This window comes from Brienomyrus brachyistius, chromosome 15, assembly GCF_023856365.1.
Source record: "Brienomyrus brachyistius isolate T26 chromosome 15, BBRACH_0.4, whole genome shotgun sequence".
Taxonomy (NCBI): Eukaryota; Metazoa; Chordata; class Actinopteri; order Osteoglossiformes; family Mormyridae; genus Brienomyrus; species Brienomyrus brachyistius.
In genome coordinates, this window is record NC_064547.1 from 1399859 (window position 1) to 1417816 (window position 17958).

Below are 17958 nucleotides of genomic sequence, written 5' to 3' on the forward strand. Positions count from 1 at the left end.
AGTATAATACTCATACTGTTATATTTTACTGTTATATTCACACTATAATACTCATACTGTTATACTCATGCTATAATACTCATTCTGTTATACTCATATTATTAATATTGATTCAGCATTGACAATATTACCAGTTATTAGGATTACATTTCTTGCACTCATATTCCTGTTTAAACAGAAATTAACTTTTAATATTCTACAGAACACAAAATAACTCTCTAAAATAACTGTCAAATGTAAAAAGAGTGCTGACTGTTAACTTACAAGGTGGGTCCTTCTGTTTTTTAAGTCCCATTAAGTTCCACCAGTATATGTAATTTCTGTTATCTGCCCTTTACCTGTCTTTTATTGGCCAGTTTGTGCGTTTATGACACCTGTTTACCTCAGTGCAATTTATGGCCTTATTTCTGTTTTCTTGTCCGTGCGGTTGTGAGTAACATAAAATAGGGTTTTGTTTCCACAAGAATGTGAATGCTGCAATATTCATTGAAAAATCAGCAACTGCACAGGTAGCCCATTATATGGCTGCTAATAGGGACAAAAGAGAGAAATTGCTTAGAGCATCACTAGAAGACCCAAACATGCTTCTTTGTTCCAGCTGCGAAATGTTGACTTCTTGTTGAAGTGCTCTGCATCCAAATCCCAGTTCCTAAAAAAGGCAATTCCTCCTTTCCGGTCTTCACCTGTGTAGTAAAAAGTGTAACACTTAACCTGTTTTGTCCAAGTTGTGGGTTCTTAAACTTGTACTGTGTTCTGTCTTTGTTTTGCTTATTCACTGCAGAGCTCAGAAGTAAGTTGCGTCTTCTGTTACCCCTCTCCTTCTCTCTCTCTCTCTCTCTCTCTCTCTCTCTCTCTCTCTCTCTCTCTTTCTCTTTCTCTTGTCAGTGTGACCCGGATATGATTAATTTGCATGAGGTTTGAAGCTGGATGCTGGTTGGATTGAGAGTCTGTCCTTCTACCTTTATTAATTCCATTCTCCGAATGGAATGAAAAAAACCCTGGCAGTGTTCATGTGGTGATAGTCGGGTGCCTGAGCGAAATAAACGAAACAGCATCTCTTAAGCTTCAAATGAGTCAGCTTGCTCCCAGAATCCATTCATCAACAAGCTTCTCCAGATCTCCATACCAGGAAGCACTAGTCCTTCCCCCTGGAAGTCTGAAAATCTGGTTCCCAACTCGAGGAAGGTCTGTGCATTTATTAAATTGCCATTCGAACTGGAAACGTTTGGCATGCACAGATGCCTTCAGTCATCCATGTAAAACGCGAACACACTCAGTAATGCTGTTGAAAGGCCATTTTTGCTGATGTATAATATCCCTTTGTCCTTATTGAGCCTCCCCATTGTGGGGGACCCTGACAGCTATTCCACTCACATTTTGACTGTAGGAATAAAATGTTCTGCTGAACATATTAATTTAGCTTTAGTGCATTTGGACTGGAATTTAATGGAGCCCTATAAAAATCCTTAGTCTGATGTGTATGTCCGTAAATGTAAGTAGCCTATGGCTGTTTGGGCATCGGTGTGGCACAGGCGGTCATTGTGGACGTGTACGAGGCCGTACTCATGTGCAAGACGCTATGGAGGTCTGGCTCAAGCAAGACACTGACTAGGTCAGGCCCTCCCAAACTCCGCGAGGAGGTTTGGGAGCTCATTGTGAAAAGTACAGCTGCGGAGCAAGTGACAGGAGGACGGGGGGGGGGGGGGGGGGGTCCTGTGTCATGCAGCATGCAGGGCGAAATGGCAAACCAGGGGAACACTGAGGTGGGTTTACTTGCCTGATATCTTTGCATTTCAAAACTCTTGTTAACATTATCCAGTAAAATAAGGGCAGAATACTGCAAGCAGACTGCTGCATGTAACTGCATACATCTTGGGTGGGGAGAAATCGGCTCTTTCTCAATCGCTCTGGCACTGCGCCACACTCCAGTGAAGGTGGGCCCACTCCGCCCTAGCCATGCGGGGCTGCTCTCGATTACCTGCATGTGTGTCCATGCCTGGCACCGTTTGCAGTAAACGATGCCCTTTACATCGTTTTTCTCATTTCTGATTTTATTATTTATCTTAAATTTATCTTTAGTGGAATCATCTGCTCTTAGTTGCTCTGAGTTTGTACCTGCATTTACTCTTACGCCACGCAGTCATGTTTCAAGTTTTCTTCTCAAGTTACTGTTTCTGATGCTGAATGTTATTCTTTCATTTTTATATAAATACATATAAATATTATTTTTCCTTTATTAACAGGGATTATCCTTCTCTTTTCTTTTTTGGAAACTCTGCCCCACTACCACCTTTTAACAGCAGGAATGACTTGCTTTTTGCTAACAGACTCTTGGGGGGGGGGGGGGGGGTACTGGGCTTCCATTTAATGCTTTCTGGCCATGTGGTGATGGGAGGTGAATGTGCGATATTACAAAGCCAGCTTTTGGAGGTAAGAAGGCGTTCAGGTTAGCTCTGGTGTCCCAGGCCCTGTCTGACCATCGCTGAGTCAAGAGATCTTGAGTGACAGACTTTTAAGATTGTAGGTGCCATACGTGTGGGAAATGAAAGATAGGAACAATGCATTAGACAGTTTTGCACAAAGCTGCCGGCCTGCAGGTCACTGTGCTTCTGTCATGTTTAGGGTGTGTTACATGCTGTTTGATTTTCACAAAGGGTGAAACATTTCTATAACAGTTAATGAGTTGTGTAGTAAGTCATCAGCCGTACGTTTGTCAGCAGCAGCACACACATCTACAGTAGGATAATTAAGGATGTCCAGTTACCGTGAATCTCCTCTGCTCGTCTCCATCATGCTGTCCTGACTGCAGCTCTTCACAAGCCGCTGTACTTTAGCATGCTCTTTAGCTTTGGGTTATCGGGAGCGACCTGTTCTTCACGTTTAGCTGGCTGGCAAAGAGAGGCCCCTTTTCCAGGACAGGTAGCACTACTTAATGATGTCTGCTAAGGCACCACCTGCGTTCTTTCACAATATGCTGAGGTTTTTAGCTATTTGTAACACTGAGCACAGTGCTAATAGATAAAATCTAGAGGTCTTGACCTGATGCTGTACAAGATAAATTCACCCTCACTGAACAATGCTGCACATTTTGCCAGACTGGCTCCAAGGTGTTTCCAGGCTTCATGGATAATTAGCCATCCGTCAGAAAAAGAAGATGATAATAATAATAATAGTAATACTAATAATAATAATAATAAAAACATAGCTTGCCTGTTCGTGCTTGTTCTTCACAGTTAGTATGTGATTGGTTCAGTATTCTTCAGAACTAGGTCAATGCAAAACATGACTGATTCTATGTTAATCATCACCTAGGAAACTCTCCCAGCGTTCAGCTCTGCCAGTTCTATACTGGTCATGTCTTCATTATTTCATCTGGCAGCAAAAGGGAAGCCCTGTACATCCCAGCAGATGCATATTAACTACTATGAGTACTATGTATCGTCCCAATAGCTTTGTCTTTGTTGAGAAAGTAACCGTATCGATGCAGTGTAGGTATTGAAAGTCATTTCAGCTTTAATTTGTACACTGCTTGTTTAATGGTAGCTAAAATGTGTGGGAATTAGATCCCCAGAAAGCATAAATCAGTTTTTATTACACTGCCATTGAAAATGTAATGATCCCCCTAAGATCATCTGACATTCAAGAGGTTTGTTTTATGAAAACTTGATTTATTCTTAATGTATCACTTTTTGATCCTGGGTGAATTCAGGTGCCGTTTTGGCACATTAAACAACATAAATCCATGAAATGGAACCCCCAGTGACTGTGAACTTGTTAATGTATCCTGCCGTAAATTACAGAATAATGTTTAGTGGGGCCAGACGATTTTCCATAGTGGTGATGAATCACGCCTCGCTTTTTTAAATTTTATTTTATTTTTAATATCAGCTCTTTTTTTTGTTTCAGCCAAGATCTTACACATCTGATCAATGTCACTAAAATTTCTGCTGCTTCATTTTTTTATTACCCATGTACCTCACACACTATACACTGTTGTTCAGTTCTTTATAAATGCTGAAAAATATGCATGAAAGTGGTATTGGGGGAATATGTAAACTGGTTCATTTCCTTTTACTTGGTCCAACTTTTAACATTAATTTTTTTCAAATATTTCACATCACTTGTGTCAGGATCCGCGGTTAGCGACGGGCAGGCAAGCGGGCAAGCAGGCGGGCAAGCAGGCGTAATAAGGGGAAAACAGGGATTTATTAAAAGGAAAGCCAGGGAAACAGCGAGGAAACATCGGACGTCAACTAACATCAATGACCGACAAAAAACCAGGGCAAGACGTGGACTGAAATAGACAAGACTGGGCGAAAATAATCAGACACAGCTGGGCAAGATCGGGGAAGCACACGTGGATAATCAGGGGGCGTGGCACACACGAGGATCGGACGAGCCGGGCATGACAACTTGAAAGTGTGGAAACCTGCAGTGTGAACAAATTTAAATCAATGTACAGACCGTAATATTAAATTGGGATGAAACGGTTATCAGTTTCACGGTAAACAATGATAAAATTCCATATGGTTAGTATTGCCATTTCAGGTTTTAATTATCATTAAAATTGTGGCTGATTACCATGCTTTGAAAAACTCATGCTGAATACTGTCCAGCATCAACCAAAGTTAGCAACAGTCTCCCAGATGTGCCGGTGTGCAGGCATGGCATGCTAAGTGGGTTTGCTTTGTGTCAGTAAAAAATGGCGGAAGGCAGTGACCGTTAGCAGTAACAGCACTCCGGTGATTTTCAATGTTAATGCGCATTTTATACGGTTTTCATATGTTTATACAAGGCTCTAATTATTTTAATGTTCATACAAACAAAAAGTTGCTAATTTTATTCTTTTTTTTTCCAATATAAAACTTGGAATTATTCCAGTTTATGTATCAGTACTTTCTGAACATATGCAGCTCATTTTAACAATTTTATCATGATAATATTAATAACATGATAATTTTGGTTATTTTGGATAACTTGATCATAATACTAAATTTTCATACTTTTTCATCTCTAATATGGAACTTACTGTGGTACTCAGTATACTGAGTAATAAATGCTGCAAAAATAAGTATGTCCCGTGACCCTGTACTGGATAAGCTATTGTAAGGTGGTTGGAAAAATAAATTTGTTTTGGGTAAAAAGTTCATGATTTTTCGTGGAGGGCTAAGTGCTTTGGGATTTGAGCCTGGGTCTTTTGCCCGGGTGTCCCAGCTCAGCGTAAAACATTTACTTTTGGGTTTTGTTTGTGAGGCAGGTGTCCAGGTTCCATCCCACCCCTACTCACCTGCAACGTTGCCATGTCCACATGCCCACCAGTGTGCCCTCACCTGTACCTCCATCACTGCACCACCCCTGCCCTCATCTCGAGTGCGGCACGCGGAGCGGGCCTGCTCAGTTTGCCCGTGCCACACTCTGACAACTTGCCAGCCAGCGGGCTTGCGTGCTTGTGGGAGCAGATGGAGAGAGCAGTGCGGTGTTTGAATGCTCCCATAGGTTGTATTCTACCTTGATTTACTTTCTTGCCTATTGAAACCAGTTTTGTTTGCATGTGTGGACTGGCAGTCTGGAGGGGGAGTGTCTGCATGTGGGACACATTGCCTCTGTCAGTGGCTAACAGGCACTCAGCTGACTGCAGGTTCTTGCTCTCCCTCCTTGCACCACCCTCCCTCTCAACCCCAATCTGCCCGCTCTCCAAACCCCCATTATCCCCTGTCCCCCACTCCCAGACTGCGCAGCGTGAAAATGGAGCAGAGGAAACTGAACGACCAGGCTAACACACTGGTGGATCTGGCAAAGGTGCGTACAGACCCTTTGTGTGCAACCACTTCATCCTACTTAGAAAACAGGAACCTGGCTGATTGCCGGTCACTCACCTTCTTGTCTTTGTCTGATATGTTTGAGCTGTTGTTCCTGTTAATTTCGAAATGATAATCCAACAAAAGGCCACAACATGTATTTAGTAAAAAAAAAATGCTTCCTGGATGGTAGAACAATAGGAATATATGTAATGCTGTGATATTTATGTCCTCACCTATAAGTGCCATTAAATGAGCAACGGAGAAAAAAAAATAAAAAATAAAATAAATAAATATATATATATATATATATATATATATATATATATATATATATCTCATCAGTACTTAAAATGCCAGTGGACTGCCTTTGTGTGTTGTGTTCATGACCCCGTCAGTCAAGAAACCAATGCAGTTTGAATAATACAATTTGATGATCGCTGTGTGGATAAATTTCAGTGGCAGGGATTTTTGTACTGTCCGGCAGACTAAACAAGATTAAAAAAAAAAAAAAAAAATCCCAGATGGCTTTACATGTAGGATCCCTTTGCTATCAGATTTCATCCTTTGACAGAAAGGAAAGCAAACATAAAATATTGTATATACCAGTATATCGGAGAATATTTACCTGGTGAACCATTTTTGAAAGTGCACTCACCTGCCAGTCCTGTGATTGGAAGGGAGTAACCAGTGGATTACCCTGCATTTTTAGTCACAGAGCATTAATTAACGATTTGTTGGTGAGTATGTTCAATGATCTCATCATAAACAGTCCACATAGTGTCCTCACACTCTATTTTGTGTCTTCATGTAATCTGTTTTATGTCCTCACGCACTGCCTATTTGCATCCTCATACACTCTGCCCTGACACACTGTGTCCTCATACACTCTGCCCTCACACACTGGCTATTTTGCATCCTTATGTACTGTCTACTTTGCATCAAGACTTTTTTTTTCTTTTCTGTTTCTGGGGGTGAGATCCAGTGCCGCCCCCCTCCGCAAGCCACACCGCATGCTGTAGCTTCTGCTGTCTCCTCCGCAGACTCAGAATGTGATGTACGACCTGGTGTCGGAGCTGCAGGAGCGCAGTGAGGAGCTGGACAAGCGCATCGGCATGCTGGAGGACAAGCTGGACTCCATCACTGGCAGCCTGCAGGCTCTGCCCGGCCTGCTCTCTCAAGCCATAACGCAGCAGCAGCGGGATTTCCTGGACGGCTTCGCGCACCGGTTTCGGCCCGCCTCGCTGGGCTCGGAGCGATCATGGACGCCCACACGCCGGCGCCGCTCGCCATCCACGGCGCCTCACACGTCCTCCGACAGCGGCTAGCCTCATTGCGCCTCTGCCATCCCAAACTTACACTACCAAGATTCCAGTGCAGACTAACGAGAGTAATGACAAAAAAAAATAATGGAAGCAGACAAAATAATAAATTAAAAATGGTAGAGATATGGTTTATGTTTAGCCATTGTATGGCTGTTCAGGTTAGCTTTTTTATAAAAGCCCTTGTATAGTTACTGACTGAGTTCAGGGTGCTGGGGTGAAGCTGACTATCACCGGAGAGTCCTTAAACACGACAGAATAAAACTGCCCAGGGAGGCGTCTGCTCAGCAATCGCAGTGTTTCACGTGGGTCTTCTGGCACGGAAGTAAACTGAGGAGAATTATGGCCCCCGAGCCAGGAATGGAGACAAGGCGGACTTTTGTTTGTATTTGACAGGCGTCAAAGGCGTCTACTAGGAGTGCCTGAGAGTGCTTTCGGAAGCTCTGATGAAGGCAATGAGTGGAGATTGCTGAAGAACACATGAAAATTACCAAACCACAGCCCTTAACTGGTTAAGTGGAACAGAGAATAGGTGGTGGGTGGATGGATGGATGGATGGATGGATGGATGGATGTCGACCAGTCCTCAACCTACCTATTCATTTATGAGGAAATATCGGAGCCAACTGGTGTCTCTACATGTCACTGCTAATTAGAGGATTCCTACATTAATTTGAGGGTAGATGGGACTCCTGAATGGTCACTCAAGTAGTAGGAATTCATCAATACCATAACTTTTCTGGACAGTGGAAAGAGGTGAGGCCCTGATTAAAAAAAAAAAAAAACATGCATACCTTAAAAAACAGGCCGCCTAATCCGTAATATGCAGGCGCACTCGAGAGATAAGAGGGTGCCAAGTACACACTGCCAGAACCTCAGCACCAAAATGCTTAAAAGCAGCTCGTTTTGTGCTGCAACTGCTCAAGAGAACAACCCTGCATTCCTTTCCTCAAAAACATTCCTTACACGATATTTTGAAACAAAGAAAAACATTGATACCAAAACAATTAGTTTCTGAGTCATTGTTTCCAGATGCAACATGCAATAAACTGCTGTCATTTGCACAGTTAAATGTATATTTTAAGAGATCGAATTGCTTTAATGAAACCACACAAATCCTGCATGAAATAAAATGAATATCCAGGAACGAATCTTCTCTCTCAGCTCCCTGACTCATCAGAGCTTCCAAAGGTCTTCAGGCATTCCGGGGACGGGTCCATCGCTCCACGGGCATCCTCCGCTTTAGACGGGGGCCGCAAAGGCAGAACTGAGAACCCCCCACCCCCTTGCATGTTTCAGTGCAAATGGTGAAGGAGCCAGCCTATCGGGTGGCATTATCTTATGTTTTTTTTTCCCCTTTTTATAAGATTTTTTTTTTTTTTTTGAATGATTTGCCTAAAAACATTTTTATAGATAGTAGGTCAAATCTATAATGTTATAATGGAGTGGCAGAAAAGAGATTAAAACATGCATTCCTATGTCCGTGGCTCACCGTGACGGGAAAATATAGATAAATACACCAAAACAACAATGTGAGAGAAAAAAACAACACAGGATAAACATTTACAGTAGATGTCATGAAAAGTAAAATTCCTAATTTGGTGCCCATCTTGACATTTAAGGTTAAAATGTCAGTGTTGATGAATGTGATTTTTTTTTTTTTTACGGACCGCAAAAAAGAAAACTGCATTGATTTTGTGTCCATAGCCTTGTTGACAGAGCTGTAAGACCCTAAACAGCACATCGGTGAATTTTATGCTTGTTCCCGACCATCAAAGATGGTTGTTATGTTACTGTGATTCTTTTCAGAAATTCTCAGACTATTCTAAAGATGGGGAATGATGGGCGTTCCTGAATGGAGCGTTGTGGACGGAGCGAGCCTCCGCATTCTGTGTTAGCCCAGTCCACTAAACACAGAAGCCGGTCTTTCAGCTTCAGCCATGGGGATGTTGTTTCTGTGGCTGAGGCAGAAAGGGGGCTCTTCCCTGTTTCAAAACACCACAGCTTCCTCCCCCCTCTGTGGCGGAGAGAGTCGCTTAAATTCCATCTCTGAATGCTTAGTTTCAGCTCACCAAATCACTGCTGTGTTTGACTGCATCATTCTGCCGTTCCTACGTGCTGAATGTATGGGGGGATATCAGTCTGTCCCTTAAATTCCATCTCTGAATGCTCAGTTTCAGCTCATTAATCACTGACATCTTTTAGAAGCCATTGTTGCTACAGCTCATGAGTTATTCTCCTGCACAGTCAATATCATCACTAAATCTCGCTTTATTAACCTGCCCAGAAAGTCTTATGTAGTGACTAATGGAAGTTTTTTGCTTTTTTTTCCCTGAGAAATGGACATGATCAGGTGGATGGTGTTCCCCTTAGTGTATCAAATGCTGCACTTAAGGAAATGAAAAAACTATTAATGACAGCGAGTGAAAGAATGGGAAGTGCGTATGAAATGCCGGGAATTTACGGCTGCTGGCTCCTGCTCAGTTTAAACAGGTGGATATAGGGTCTAGGCCCTTTGCTCAATGTTACAAAGAGAAGCCTTTCGGTTTGTGTTTTCTACCTCTGAAATTTAAATTGGTAGTTTTGGGGCATCACACATTTTCCTTGTCTGACCTCACACATCCATCAATAGATGTAGAGTCATCAAAACCTCTGTTGGTCTGCAAATGTATGAATGTCACTTACTATATGACTGGTGTCTCCCAAGGCTACACAGTCCATCACCAGAAGGGTGACTAGGTTCTGCCATAGAAAACTGTACAGATCTATCAGTCTAATGGCGTTCTGCCTTGTCAAACCAATGCACTTTAAATTCATCAGTTTAGTTAATGATGTTTATATATAATGTTCGGCATCAGCAACAGTACTATCAGGTCAACAGCAGCGAATCTAACATCATCTGCCGGTTTCAAAACCGCTGTTCCCGTTCATCTTTTGTGGTGCCCAAAACATCCATCTTACATTCCCGATCAGTTAGTATATTTTGTTTAAATTCAGTTTGCAGAATTAAAAATGATCTAGGTTAATAAACGGAAACGTGCAATCAGCCAACCTGCGGGGTGTGATCATTAGTGGCAGTAGATAAAACAACCAAAATAAGGTTACAGGTGTACAAATTACAGTTGTACAATTAACCAAACAGATGAGATGATCGTTCACCAAGGGTGCTATGGGAAGACATTTCCATTGAGAAAAGCCTTCACGGTTGTGGTGTTTTGGAACAGGGCTGGGATTATGTCGAGAGCCGGGCTATTTGAACCCTGTGATTATACCCTCAGTGAGGGTGTCGCAGGAACGTGTGGCATGAATATATCGCTGATACTTGCTATCTGGATGCACTTCATTCTGGTCCCCTTTTCCTAGCACTGCCCCCCCCCCCCCCCCCAGCTGTATCCCACAACTTATGACCGAACCCAAGTCCCTCTTCACAATCTTCTGTAACAGCCAAAAACTCACAGTGACGTATGGGAAGGAAAATCCACATAATTATACGATTATCAGTAAAACATTAATGGATTAATAAACCATTCAAAATGCAACAATGAAGACGCAAGTAAGTATCTAATAGACTATATTATTTCTCAGTAGAGACATCAGATAATTTATAATTTTTTAAACAAGAAAAATGAATGATAAATACTTAAAATGTATAATCACTGTTTTGTACACACTGCCACATTATGCATATCTAGTAGCACTGGAATAAATCAAGTGTAATGACTGAAAAATTGTGATATTTATCTTCCTTTTGTGGTTTTATTTTACACAAGCAGACCAAAGACTCGCAATGTGATTGTGAATTTGTAATGGTAAACGAGAGTCACCAAACAGGGAAATATTAGATCGGATGGAGGGAAAGCTGTTTTCTGAATCGTTTGTATTTTTGAACCAAAGATTCAATGCTTCCCATGAAATTATTAGTTAAATATATTGTGAATAGCAGTTAAGCAACACTGACCTGAATCGGGGCGGACGCTGGCTAACAGCAGGACAGACAGCTGCCCACGGCCCCCAAATTATCTGCATTGCAGAGGAAGTGACATGATCGTCAGTTTTCTTGGTAGGGGGGCTTCCTGGCTAAAGCTTTGCCCAGGGCCCCTGAATAGGTAGGTCTGGCCTTGATATAAATAATGAAAATGCCAAATAGAGGTGGGTTTAAAGTGTAAGCTGGGCTTGTGGCTCCCGTCACCTGTGATTACCATGCTGTAACGTGTCACTCATAGGAGCAGAAACCCTTCTCGGTCATTTGGGACGCCTTGCCTGGTTGTCGGCAGAACACCCGACAGCTGCCGCTCCGGGCCCCGGGCCCCGGCTCCCTCCGTAAGTGGGAAAGTGAGCTGTGCGTCACGGCGGTGAAGCAGATGGCCAGCCTGAGCTCGCCAGCCATTCTTCGGGCTCCCCCGAGCATGTGGCGGCCGCTGAAGGGCCAGGTGAGAGCGTCACCTTACCGATTTAGTAACTCCGCGCTCCCCTGAGGAAACGGAGTCCCACGGCTGAGGGGCAGCGTCTGGCCTGGAGGAGGCGGCGGCGGGGGGGAGGGAGGTTTCGTTGTCTTCAGAAAGGAGGTGATCATGAGGGCGTGAATAATGAGGAGAACAGGACAAGATCCACAAGAGGTCAAGTTTGCTTTTCATCCTAGGCATGCATTTAGGCCTTGAAACGTACAGTGAAGCAATCATTTTGACAATAAGTTTTTAAATAAACCAAGAAAACTGAGGGATGGGTTGGCTGATATTGGCATGTCAGGGACATGGTTGGCCAGCTAGTGCTGATCTGAGTGATCCTTACAGAACACCCGGCAGGCAATCACTGTGTCCGTCCTCCCCGGAAATCCCAGTCTGCACGGCTGAGGCCCCATGGTCACCCTGCAGCATCAGTATACCCCCCAGGGCCACAGGAATCTCTTTACATTTCTTCATTCTTCACAGAGGACACAAGCTCTTCCAGGGTCATAGCCAGTGCCAAGGATCTGGGATTGAGCGTCAAGATGGTGTCTCTCTGTGGGAGACGTGGTGCTGGATCACTGGTGTATGTCACGGCAAAAATGACTGATTAATGCCATCGCTTCATCTACCCCCCAGGTGAAAATGCAGCTGTGTGTACAAACAGGTGGGATTATGTTTCACAAAAAATATAAAGAAGCCCATTATCTAGTAAGCGATTTTAAAAGGCTACATTATTACACATCTGTTACATCAGAATTTGGATCGGCAGAGGGGGATATTAAACAATGTTAATTAATGTTAATTTGCATTACAAAAAAACAACCTAACCCAGTGTTTCACAATCTGGTTCTGGAAGATCCACTGATAGTCCATGTTTTTTCTCCCTCCCAGCTCCCTGCCAGACCACATTTTTGTTGCGGAGCTGGGAGAGAGCAAAAACGTGGACTGTTTTTGGGTCCGTGAGGACTGGATTGGGAGACAGTGTCCTAACCTGAAGCCAAACACCATTCACATTTTTATTTGAAATGATAAGATGTTACCAAACAGAGTCTGAAGGCTGGCCTGGTGGCTCAGTGTGTTGCCCTGTCGCGTCACACTGCCAGCCCCTGGTACTGTGTGGGTACTGTCTGCTTTGCATGTTCTCCCGCCAGCACTCAGAACACATAGTTTGGTTAATTACCGTCACTAAGTTGCCCCTAATGTGCCCTGTGACAGAGCAGCATCCAGAGGCCCATTAACATGCTCAGGGTCCCCTACTAGCTCCTGCCACAATATAGGGTGGCAGACGATAAAATTTGTTCTGGGTGATCAGTAATGCGGATTAAATTGTTGGTTTGGCCACGAAAATACGGGACACAGCATTTTATTTTTCAATATGGGGCAATCCGATAAAATACAGGATGGTTGGTTTAAAATATGGTTGTACCAGGTAAGGTTAGGCCCCTTTCTAGCAAAGGCCCCTGCGTTTCAGCCCAGGTAAGCCCATGCCCTGAGATGTACTTGCATCCTGCCCTGGGTATACCCAGCTGTGTCTCCTGTGAAGGACTGGCGTCCCGCCCTGGACATACCCAGCTGTGTCCCCTGTGAAGGACTGGCGTCCCGCCCTGGGAGTACCCAGCTGTGTCCCCTGTGAAGGACTGGCGTCCCGCCCTGGACATACCCAGCTGTGTCCCCTGTGAAGGACTGGTGTCCTGCCCTGGGCGTACCCAGCCGTGTCTCCTGTGAAGGACTGGTGCCCTGCCCTGGGCGTACCCAGCCGTGTCTCCTGTGAAGGACTGGTGTCCCGCCCTGGGCATACCCAGCTGTGTCCCCTGTGAAGGACTGGTGTCCTGCCCTGGACATACCCAGCCATGTCCCCTGTGAAGGACTGACGTCTCGCCCTGGGCATACCCAGCTGTGTCCCCTGTGAAGGACTGGCGTACCGCCCTGGGCATACCCAGCTGTGTCCCCTGTGAAGGACTGGCGTCCCGCCCTGGGCATACCCAGCCGTGTCCCCTGTGAAGAACTGGTGTCCTGCCCTGGGCGTACCCAGCTGTGTGGCCTGTGATGGACTGGTGTCCCGCCCCGGATGTACCCAGCCGTGCGCCTTGTGCTGTGTAAGACAAGCTGCAAGTAACCCTGTAGAAACTGAATGGATTAATATGTGTCCCTAACTGAGCCAATATGCCATCTGCACTAACTGATTATGAACAGCAAATCGTGCTGAATGTATGCAAACTGTGTTGTCTTCCACAGAAATTTCTTGACAGTTTCACTCAGCTTGTCTAAGAACATGTCCATTTTCTCTTCATGCTCTCCATCCAAGAGCCCTTCCTCCGTCTCCCTTTCCTAAGAGCCAAAGATCAGAAGAGCTCGAGAAACTGCACTCAGGTTTGGCCCCAATCTCTCGCTCTGAGCGTCTCGCATGAGGCCGTGCTGCCTTAGCAGAGATGGCGCTGGAAACAGGCAGATGCCTGTAACGCCGCCCCATCTTACGCACCTTCCCACACACGTTCAGATTCTTTAAAAAAATCCCAGTGTCCCATGTGCCGGGTAGCTCCAAAAAAGAAATGCACCATTAAAATACCCAGCATTTTCCAGACGTCACCATCACAGTCTGGGAGTCTGTCATGCTAAACTTCTGTGCAACTAAATTACTAAACTAAACTAAATGAGTGCATTTTGGTTGTACTTTTCCATATTTTGTTTTTTATTTAATACTTTTAATAACTGATGCAGTATGCAATGGTACAAACTGAGTATTCATTTATGTGCCCTTCATAGGTTAAATCTCAACAGAACCGTAAGGTAAGAAATTACCTTAGTATCTAATGTCAAAATTCAAAGAAAGAAAAACCACACAATGGATACATTAAATTAACAGGTAATTAAATAACTCCATAGGGGTTTTACTTGATAAATATCTACTAAAACTCATTTGGATCCAACCTTGTCCAATTACATGATTATTACTATCAGGCAAAGGACCAGATCAGAGTGATCTAAGACCATATTCCAGGATCTGCTCTCTTCTACCACAGACTTTGCAATCTGGCAGATAATAACAGTTAAAAAGACTCTCATCTGTTGAAAAATCTGTATCTCAGGGTTGACTTCCTATTCCAGATCAGATGTGCCTTTCTCTCTGATCAGTAGTAAAATCTGCAATAATAATATACAGGAACCAGATTGTCTCAGGAAAATTTTACCACTTCAAATAACATGAGATGAGAAGGTTCAGTAGCTATGCAGAAAAATTAGTTCTACATAATATGTGTCTTCATGACCAGGCGCCGTCAATAGAGGGCTGCAACCAAATCAGGGCTCTTAAAGGAATTCTGTCATTGCCGGGCTTTCAGATTGCCAGTGCAAAGCAGGGCAAACCTTGTTTCCTTCATAATGCAACTTGCATTAGCTGAATTTTGGTAAGGATGTACATAGTGTACTGTAAAATGAGGAGACATGCATTACTGTAACACAGCTAGCAAAGAGCTTGTCTGAGAGCATTTTGCCAGTGGAATGATTACAGAGCAGTTTGAAACTGTCCAATACAGCTGTTTTCTTTCCCCCCGGTACTGACAGTCATATTACATTAAGTGCCCAATACCACCTCAAGGGGCACACACATCGTGCAGAGGCCCGAAGTGAGCCGACCTCCGAGGGGAAAGTGATGGTTAACAGGGTTGTCGGAGTGTGAAGGTGAGGGAGGGGAGGCTTTGTGCCCCCCCCCCCCCCCCCGTAACCCTGTACCTGTCTATTTGAAAGCCCGACTGCCTTTGAAGTCTAACATTTACAGACAAGAAAGGGAATCCACTCTCAGATGCTTTCCAGTATAACCTTTAAAAATAAATCAGGTCATCTGCGGGACACCCCACTTAAGGACCCAAAGCGGCATCTACTCGAGGGGCAATAAAGCTGCTCGTGTGACCATTAGCTCACTGCTATCGAAAACCTCGATAGTAATACTGCAAGCAATACCAAAGATATATCAAATAACATTAAAAGAGCGTGTGGACATCTCAAACAAGTCTGAAGAAGTAGACTTCATTAGAACCATAGACTTAAATGCTCAGCCTAAAACCGTCTATAAAACAGAACGAAACAAAATCAGCCTTCAGGTGGAGTGCAGCTGCGGTACAAGTTGCTGGTTCGCGTCCTGTGGTGGAGGTAAAAGACATTTTGTTGCCACATTGAAAATATGCCTGGTTTGGGGATATCGTCCTTCATTTGGGAGATTCTCCTCTTTGGCTGCCTTTGGCTAAGGCGCCCAAACCCGTGGGAGGTTATCAGGACAAGGCAGATGGCTTTCCCTCGAGTGAACCCCAGGGTGTAGAGAGTAACAGGAGTACAGATCCTACATGATCCTACAAGCAACACGGCTTCAATTAGACTGATGGAGAGCGTTCTCTCATTGTACAGGCACAGTGTTAATGTGAAGAAGAGAGAAAGAACCTCATAAGTTATTCAGGAGAAATAAAAGTAGCTGCGGTAAAAACACGGGCCGGGCGGAAAAGTCGGATATGGATGTCGAAGTTACCAGGGTGTCGAGTTGTTTAAAAGTGAGTGTAGAATGGGACGAGGGGTCTTATGGCAACTGCTGGGGCTTGTGATGTATCGGGATATCAGACGGCTAAAACTGAAAAGGCCAGCAAGCAAAGCTTATGTGGATGAACCCTGATATTAAACACCTTGAAATAAAATATTACTAAGACTCAAAATGGCCTGAACTGTGCGATCGTATGCACATTTTACCCTACATCTGCAGCTGCCACTGGCACGTTTAAATGCAGCTCACATAAGCCGCCAATGCTCGTACTATACAAGCTATACTGTCGGAAAGCCTTAGAAGACTAAGTGAACATTTGAATTGAAAGGGACAAGCTAGAGACTGACTGGTTTTGTGAGTTGATCAAGCAATAATACAGTAGCTGACTTCTGGGTCACTCGTCTGCTTTCACATATGGGTCACTTATGCTGCTAATTCTCCATGTTGTAGCTTTCATTGGAAAATGAAGAGATATCCACTTTGATGGTGTACTACATAAATATCTGACATGCACGGGCCTGCAGAAGGCAAGGAATTCATTATGCTTTTGTCTCTGTAGAAATGTTTTGAAAATTGCTCCACTGTGATGATTAAAGGGGAGACCTCTGATGACTTCTCATGCTGGTCAGATAATAACAAATTGACTGCGACACCGTGTACTGAGGCCTGTAGAGTGTGCTCTCATTTCCAGGTGACAAAAATGTGTGATTGAGGAGCTATAAGGAGACCACATCACATTTTTCATGGTGGGCACTTCAAAGACATGGAGTAAGAATTAATTATTCAATAGTCCTGTTTTTATCAGGATTTAAAAATAGTCACAGTGAAAAGACAAAGTACGATTTGACGTACAAGGGCATTTATCCAATGGGCTGTCAAAATAGCTGTTGTTGTCTCCCTATGTGCCATTACCTTCAGCTAATTGTCCAGCAGAATTACACCCCTTACAAAAGCCCTTTCAGAAAGTAGATGTACTTATCTCTCTGGGTGGAGGGGGTAGCTGTCTGATTCCCCCTCTGATACGGCAGCTGATGGATCCTCCAGCTTCCTTCCAACCCCCCCATAAATCTTCGCTACACATCAGGACGCCTCATGGAAAGTGAACAAACGTAAAGTGAGCTCCTTGTCAATCTGACATCACGGCCTGCACAGGCCATTTCGCTGCTTAGGGTGACACTTTTCCCATCTAAAGAAACGCACACACACAGGTTTGTAATTATATCTTTGTGGGGACTCTCCATTCATTTCTATGGGCAAAACCATAACCCCATCAATGACGACCTTAACCATATGTAACTGAACAAAGTAAAACCAAAATGTCCCCACAAGGTCAAAATAACAGGTTTTTATCACATTGTGGGGACATTTGGTCCCCACTATGTAATAAATACATGACCCGCACACACACACACACACACACACACACTTAGTTGAGTTCCTTTGAACTAAAGTATTCCATCCATACCAACCATAAGCTATCCTAACGGTATACGGAAAGTACTGGACTGTCCTATTTATAGGATCCAGACTATTATTAGCTCAGGATTAGGCCAATTTACAAGACAGCTAAGGATAGTCATGGGTGACAGCTGCCCCATTTGCAAGGGTTTCAGGTCTTAATAGACACTGCAGCTGATAACAGCGACCTTGACAGCGTTAATCAACCCAGCAATTACAAGTTACTGATGTCCTGGCAAAATTTAGTCACAGTTATTAACTGATTTAAAATCATTAAAATTACTAGTATTAGTGATTTTGCATGCATCACCCATGTGCAATGTATGTGTCACAATAAAAGTTAAATTATGTGAAGAATTAGTCAACGTGGAGTTCAGTGAGAATTACTGTGCTGTGCTCCAACAAGGGCAC

General features: G+C 43.8%; 1 protein-coding gene across 7 annotated transcripts in view; it reads left to right on the forward strand.

Moving 5' to 3' along the window:
• The window catches only part of LOC125709163 (small conductance calcium-activated potassium channel protein 2-like), a 54188-nt gene extending 45405 nt beyond the window's left edge, over positions 1 to 8783 (forward strand). For all 7 annotated transcript variants that reach the window (XM_048977327.1, XM_048977328.1, XM_048977329.1 and 4 more), the window contains 2 exons: positions 5730 to 5799; positions 6842 to 8783. In XM_048977327.1, coding sequence (XP_048833284.1) covers positions 5730 to 5799; positions 6842 to 7126 — 355 coding nt within the window. In that variant the 3' untranslated portion in view covers positions 7127 to 8783. The remainder of the gene's footprint in view (positions 1 to 5729; positions 5800 to 6841) is intronic.
• Positions 8784 to 17958: the final 9175 nt, after the last annotated feature.